Source organism: Sapajus apella, unplaced genomic scaffold (genome assembly GCF_009761245.1).
Source record: "Sapajus apella isolate SASKATOON/1434 unplaced genomic scaffold, GSC_monkey_1.0 scaffold74, whole genome shotgun sequence".
Lineage (NCBI taxonomy): Eukaryota > Metazoa > Chordata > Mammalia > Primates > Cebidae > Sapajus > Sapajus apella.
Window position 1 is genome coordinate 8389558 of NW_022437014.1, and position 7098 is coordinate 8396655.

The window sequence follows — 7098 nt, forward strand, 5'->3', positions numbered from 1 at the left end:
TTATACAGTCTCTCCTTTGACAATATTTTCCACTTCCACAGATAGAGCTAATATTTGCAGAAAAAATATTTTCACAGAAAGCTGTTAAGTGACAAAGATGTAAACAGTAATGTAAATGTTAAAAGTAATGGCAAAAACAGCAACTACTTTTGCACTAACCTAATAGGCAGGGGCCTTTGCTTCGATGTTCCTTCTGTTAAACCATCCTGACTGCTCGCTCCTCCACAAAGAGATTCAAGATTCATAGATGCTACTTTAGCTGCTTAATTCTGGAGTAAAATAAAAACTTTCAGAATGACTACTAACTAAAGCAATGTCTGCACGTATTATTCTCTAAAACATCATTAGTACAGGCTTTGCAATTAGGAAGTCTGTGGGTCTGTTCCTGGCTCTGCCGTAGACACTGGGAATGTGAATCTCTCTGAGCGTCGGTCCCGACAGATAAGAAAACACTACTCTTGTTTTTTTGTTTTTGAGACGCAGTCTCGCTCTGTCACCACGCTGGAGTGCAGAGCCCGGATCTCGGCTAATTGCAACCTCCACCTCCCGGGTTCAGGAGACTCTCCTGCCTCAGTCTCCCGAGTAGCTGGGATTATAGGCACGCGCCACCACGCCCAGCTAATTTCTGTATTTTTATCAGAGACGGGGTTTCACCATGTTGGCTAGATGGTCTCGATCTTCTGACCTGGTGATCCGCCTGCCTCGGCCTTCCAAAGTGCTGGAATTACAGGCGTGAGCCACCGCGCCCGGCCTATTTTTGGTATTTCTTAAAAACGATGAAATGATAGGTAAAATGCCTAGCACAGAATAGGGGCTCAGCATGTTTTGCCCCCTCGAGAGCATGAATCTCAGCTTTGGGTTTCCGTCGTCTCTCAGCTGCCCCAGCGCAGCCAGGTCCTGAAGAATCTCTTCACAGCCGCTCTCGGGTGCCGCTTGGGGGCGTGGTGGGCGGGAAGGACCGGGAGGCCGGCTCCGCCTTCTCGGGGCGCCCGGCGCGCCTGATCGCAGCGGCCTCCGCACCCCCACACTCGGATTCACGGCCACTAGCGCCTCTTTTCCGCTAGTTCTGGAGACGGGACCACCTGCAAGGGTTTCGGTTCAACCAGGAATGAGGCACAGCCTGGGACAGCCCGGGCCTGGTGCGCCGCGGCCGCGCAAGGCCCCCGCCGGCGCCGCCGCCCGAGCGCCTGAGCCCCGGCCCCGCCCCCCAATCGCCGAAGCTCGTTGGCCGCGGAGTCTGCGACCCACTTTTCCCAGTCTTCATTACCACCATGCCGCTCTACGAGGGCCTGGGGAGCGGCGGGGAGAAAACGGCGGTCGTGATCGACCTGGGAGAGGCTTTTACCAAGTGAGTGGCCGTCACGCCGTCTGCGTTCGGCCCGGGGGGAGGGCGGGTGACCGAGCCCCAGGCACTGCCCGGGTCCTCATCGCAGACTCGCTGAGCAGCTCGGGGCCTCCCCCTTTCTTCAGCCAGCCCTTATTTCTTCCCTGGGCCATGCGAATCTGAGGATTGGGGTCTGACTCCCAGAGAGGTCCAGGAAGCTTCAGTTGAATTGCCCTCGTCGCCGCCCCTTGGCATCACCCCACACCCTTTGGGATCACCTATGTAGGGGATGACAACAGTGACCTAGACCCCGCTTACTCTGGGCTCATCAGATGAGGAAGGCAGCCAACCAAATGTAAATACTCGATGACGAATTTCATCATAAAATATTTATTTAACGGAGCTTCTTTTGGTGCTGGAAATGCAAAGATGTTTAAGACCGGGCTATCGCTCCTCAAGAATTAGGGAGATTGGGCATATTATGAGGTGAAGCTCTACAGATAGACCCCCCTAAACTCTAAGGTTAGATTTAACATGTTTTTAAAAAGGCAACTTGTAAACACTAGAGAGGAGGTTCTCAACCTTTTGGATGGCATGGATCTCTTTAATGGCTGGACGAATACCACAAATGCATAAACCTTAAGATATTTACACACAGTTTCAGGGGATTGGCAGACAATCATTGTGGTCCTGGGACCCCAGGTTAAGAGTCCTTGTGATGGTCTCAACAGAGAGGGAACTGACAGGCAATTACATCATATATGTATTTCTGAGAAGGAAAACATTTGAAAAATCTTTTTGTATCTCTAGGCACTTCCTGACGTATAGGAGGTATTTAATAATTATTTATTGACTAAGTGGTTTTAAAAAACCTATTTAAAAATTGGGCCTCAGGAGCTCCAGAATTGGATTAAACATAGTCCTTGGTTAATGACATTCTCACATTTTTCTATGCAAGGTCCTCTCTTATTAATTTGTATTTTCTTATTTGTAAAATTATTTTGAAAGCATAATAAATAATTTGAGGCTTCTACTCAAAGATAATTATTTTGGCCGTACTTTGAAGAAATAAGCAAAAAGCTATTTTTGAAAAAGAGCAGGAGGATGATAAGATAAATATATGAAGTAAAAGAAAGGAATTGAAGCTTAATGGGTTGCATTCTGAGATGTTTGAGCAACACTGGTGCAAGTACACATGGCGATAGGAATAGTAGGAGATGGAGAGAATTATTTGGCAATGCGAGGAGAGCAGTGCCAAAAACTAGACAGGACAGGAAGATGGGATGTTTTACTAACATGAAACAAAAAATGGAAATAGCTAAATACTCAAGAAAAAAGTGTAGCTTTTAAAAATAATGAAATATGCAGTTTTAAAAATGATACTGTATTCCCAGCACTTTGGAAAGCTAAGGCGGGCCGATCACTTGAGCCCAGGAGTTCAAGACCAGCCTGGGCAATCTGGGGGAAACCCAGCTCTACAAAAAATGCAAAACTTAGCCAGCCATAGTGTCATGCCTGAAATCCTAGCATTTTGGGAGGCCAAGGTGGGAGGATTGCTTGAGCCTGGGAGGCAAAGGCTGCATTGAGCTAAGGTTGTGCCACTGGACTCCAGCCTGGATAACAGAGTGAGACCATGTCTCCAAAAAAAAAAAAAGGACAAAGTATGATAGCAGTCCAACAGTCCAGTTGTGCTTGCACAGTGGCTCACACCTGAAATCCCTTTGGAAGGTCGAAGTAGGAGGATCACTGGAGCCCAGGAGCTTGAGACCAGCTCGGGCAACATAGTGAGACCCAGCTTGGCATGGCACTAGGCGCCTGTTGTCCTAGCTACTTGGTAGGCTGAAGTGGTAGGATCACTTCAGCTCGTCTGGTTGACACTGCAGTGAGCCGTGATTGCACTACTACACTTCAGCCTGGGTGACAGAGTGAGATCCTGCATCAAAAAAAAAAAAAACCCATAAAAATGATGGTAATGAAGATTATGTTAATATGGGTAGAAGCTTACTGTATGAGTTAATTATGTATGAAGTGTGATTATAACTGTCAAATATGTATGCATAATTTTAAGAAGTACACTGAAAGCAAACGGAAGCTAATAATATTAGAATGATGGAATTATGAGTGACACATTAATTATATGAATGAAGTCATGTAGTACAGATTCAGGGCTGTAGATAATGTAGTTGTTAATTCTGCTAAAATTAACAACTAAGAACAAAGTAAATGCTGCCCCTAAAATAATACATTGGCTTTTTTTCAGTATCATGAATTTGATATAGTTTTTATCTGTTAACACACAAGCATTAATAAATAATATTAACTTATGAGTTTTGTGGAGTGATTTTTTTTAAAAGAATACTATAAGTTGTTTCAATTTTTCATTTATTTGCAGGTGTGGATTTGCTGGAGAAACGGGTCCAAGATGTATAATTCCTAGTGTGATAAAAAGAGCTGGGCTGCCTAAGGTATTTAAAAAAGAAAAAAAATTAGCAAAATAAATACTGTACTGTAAAATATTTTTAAATATGACTTTGAATAAGATTGATTAAAACAATACTAAATATATAATTTATGGCTATATTTCCAAGGAAAAGTTTTTAAATCAACTTTATCAAGGTCTAATTTTGCACACCATAAGTTTTTCATGTTGTGCAACCACCACCACAATCCAGCTTTAGAATATTTTCATTACTCCAGTGAAATCCCTAATTCCCATTTACAATTAATCCTCATTCCTATGCACAGCCCATTAGGGCGTACCTCCTATTTCTATGCACTGGTCTTTTCTGACATTTTGTATAAAAGGAATCATAATATCAAGAGAAAAGTTTTAACATCAGTAAAATACTTTTATAAGTCTTACAGTATAACATAACCACTGAATAATTTTATTCTTACCTTCTTTATAATATATCAGATATTTAAAATTTTGAAAACAAACTTAAAAAAATTTCTTGCCACAGCTCATTTGGCAGATTAGAAATTGCAACGAGTGGAAAGAAAAATTTTGCTTGCTATAAAATTCACTTGTTAAAAAATGAGATGTACCTATTACCATAGTAAGATTATATATGCATTCCTGAAAATACCTTTGTTCTGCAAAATGGTACATTTTTTAAAAACAAAACAGGCTTATGAAAAAATAAGATTGGAGTAAACCATACAAAACCTATATAACTTTGTAATCAAGAGGACTAGCAAAAACAATAATTGATGCCTCAACAAAATTTGAATAGGATTGGCAGGCAGCTGAATGTGGCTGGAGGGTGTCTTAGGGAATATTAAAAATAAAATTGTCATGGTGGTGCACACCTGTAGTCCCCAGCTACGTGGGAGGCTGAGGTGGGAAAATCACTTGAGCCTGGGAGGTCGAGGCTGCAGTGAACCAAGATTGCACTACTGCATTCCACCATGGGCGACAGAGTGAGACCCTGTCTCAAACAAATAAAAATAAAATAAAGTCATGGATTGAAAGTGTTAGCCAGTGGTTTCTGAGTGCAGATGGTAGCAAGCTCGGAGCCAGGACTGTTATTAAGTAGTGACTAGGAGGAAATGCAACCCAGTAGAATCATGGAAAGATCCACTTTGAGGCACAAATTGCTGGTATAGGGGATTATTTACACTTTTCTTATGACGAGATCTGAAAGGATATCTACCTGTGTGATAACTGAGTTGATGACTTTAATTCTATTATAATTTTAGCTTATCTTGCTTAATTTGAACTAATATAACTTTATACTGACATTATTTCCTTATTTAGCAATCACACATAAGCATATTTGGTTTTATAAAAACACGTTATAGGAGAATAGATGAGATCATCAGTTTATATTTGGCATTGACATACATCAGAAATCTTTTTAATTAGACTTGATTAAGGAATCATTTCATTGATTTTAAAATTTTCTGCAAATCCTTGGACAAGCCAGAAATATAGTAGATATTGGTGATGTGGTGTCTGAAAATATGATGAAAGCCTGTAATCTCAGCACTTTGGGAGGCTGAGGTGGCCAGATCAGTTGAGGCCAGGAGCTCAAGACTAGCCTGGCCAACAATGTGAAACCCCATCTCTACTAAAAATACAAAAATTAGCCAGGTGTAATGGCGGGCACCTGTAATCCCAGCTACTCAGGAGGCTGAGACAGGAGAATCACTTGAACCTGGGAAGCAGAGGTTGTGGTGAGCGAGATCACACCACAGCACTCCAGCCTGGGCAACAGAGAGAGACTCGGTGTCCAAAAAAAAAAAAAAAATTGGGATGGATGTTCCTGTTTACTAATTTTTCATGTCATTTTGCTGTATAAGGCATTACTGTATTACCATATAGATGTCCAACTGGATTAGACCCTGTACATTCCGCTTGCCACTTTTCTTAGTGCTTTGAGCTTTTATCTTTTTTTTTTTTTTGAGACAGTCTCACTCCATCGCCTAGGCCGGAGTTCAGTGTTGTGATCTCTCCTCACTGGAACCTCCTCCTCCTGGGTTAAAGAATTTCTCCTGCTTCAGCCTCCCAAGTAGCTGGGATTACAGGCGCCCGTCACCATGCCCAGCTAATTTTCTTTTGTATTTTTAGTAGAGATGGGATTTCCCCATGTTGTCCAGCTGGGTCTCGAACTCCTGACCTTTGGTAAATCCACCCACCCTGACTTCCCAAAGTGCTGGGATCATAGGCATTAGCCATTGCACCCATCCCAGCTTTTATCTTCATTTGAAAAGACAAATACATAAGAAATTATTTATATTTGACTATATATGGTTTGGAACCTTCTTTAAGCCTCATAAAATCATGAAGTTAGGCTGATGGTCTTTGGAAAGAGTAAATGAAGAGAGGTCTGCCAGTGATCTATCAGAATACTTAGAGCTTTCTGAGTCTCATAAGTGAAGCTGTTGCTATATATTAGCATTGGCTTAGCACTCACGGCTTGGTAATATGTGTGTATGCTGCTTTTGTGCTAATGGTGTCATTTTTACCACACATATGTATGAACAACCTACTGTGTACCTGGCACTGTATTATTTGAAGAAAGATATAAGCAAGCCAGAAATAGTTCTTGCACATGGAGCTTATAGTCTAGCAGAAAGGTGGATATTTTAATTTTAAAAGCGGCCATGTAGCAAGAGAGGAGCTATCAGTGTTTCTGGACTAACAGGGACTGAACCAAGTTGAGTATTTGAAAAACCCTTTGATGCTTTTTATTTGATGCTGATTTTTTTTTTTTCTTGAGATAGTGCCTCACTCTGTCACCCAGGCTGGAGTGCAGTGACGCAATCTTGGCTCACTACAACCTCTGCCTGCTTGCAACCTCTGCCTTCCAGGTTCAAGTGATTCTCCCACCTCAGCCTCCCGAGTAGCTGGGACTACAGGTGCACACCACTATGCCCAGCTAATTTTTGTATTTTTAGTAGAGACAGGGTTTCACCATGTTAGCCAGGATAGTCTTGAACTCCTGGCTTCAAGTGATCCACCCGCCTCAGCCTCCCAAAGTGCTGGGAAATTTTTTTTTTTTTTTGAGATGGAATCTGGCTCTGTCACCCAGAGTGTAGTGCAGTGGCCAGATCTCGGCTCACTGCAGCCTCCTCCAGGTTCAAGCAATTCACCTGCCTCAGTCTCCCAAGTAACTGGGACTACAGACACATGCCACCATGCCTGGCTAATTTTTGTATTTTTAGTAGAGACGGTGTTTCACCATGTTGGCCAGGCTCGTCTCAAACTCCTGACCTCAAGTGATCTACCTACCTTGGCCTCCCAAAGTGCTAGGATTACAGGTGTGAGC

The 7098-nt window shown here is 42.5% G+C and overlaps 1 protein-coding gene across 2 annotated transcripts in view; it reads left to right on the forward strand.

Annotated features, from left to right (window-relative positions):
- Positions 1-1159: 1159 nt before the first annotated feature.
- The window catches only part of ACTR10 (actin related protein 10), a 31501-nt gene continuing 25562 nt past the window's right edge, over positions 1160-7098 (forward strand). The window contains exons 1-2 of one of the 2 annotated variants that reach the window (XM_032251187.1): positions 1160-1348; positions 3717-3789. In XM_032251187.1, the coding sequence (XP_032107078.1) occupies positions 1272-1348; positions 3717-3789 (150 nt within the window). In that variant the 5' untranslated portion in view covers positions 1160-1271. Of the gene's footprint in view, positions 1349-1466; positions 1680-3716; positions 3790-7098 lie in introns of those variants that run through there. The other variant, XM_032251188.1, reaches the window with a different exon arrangement.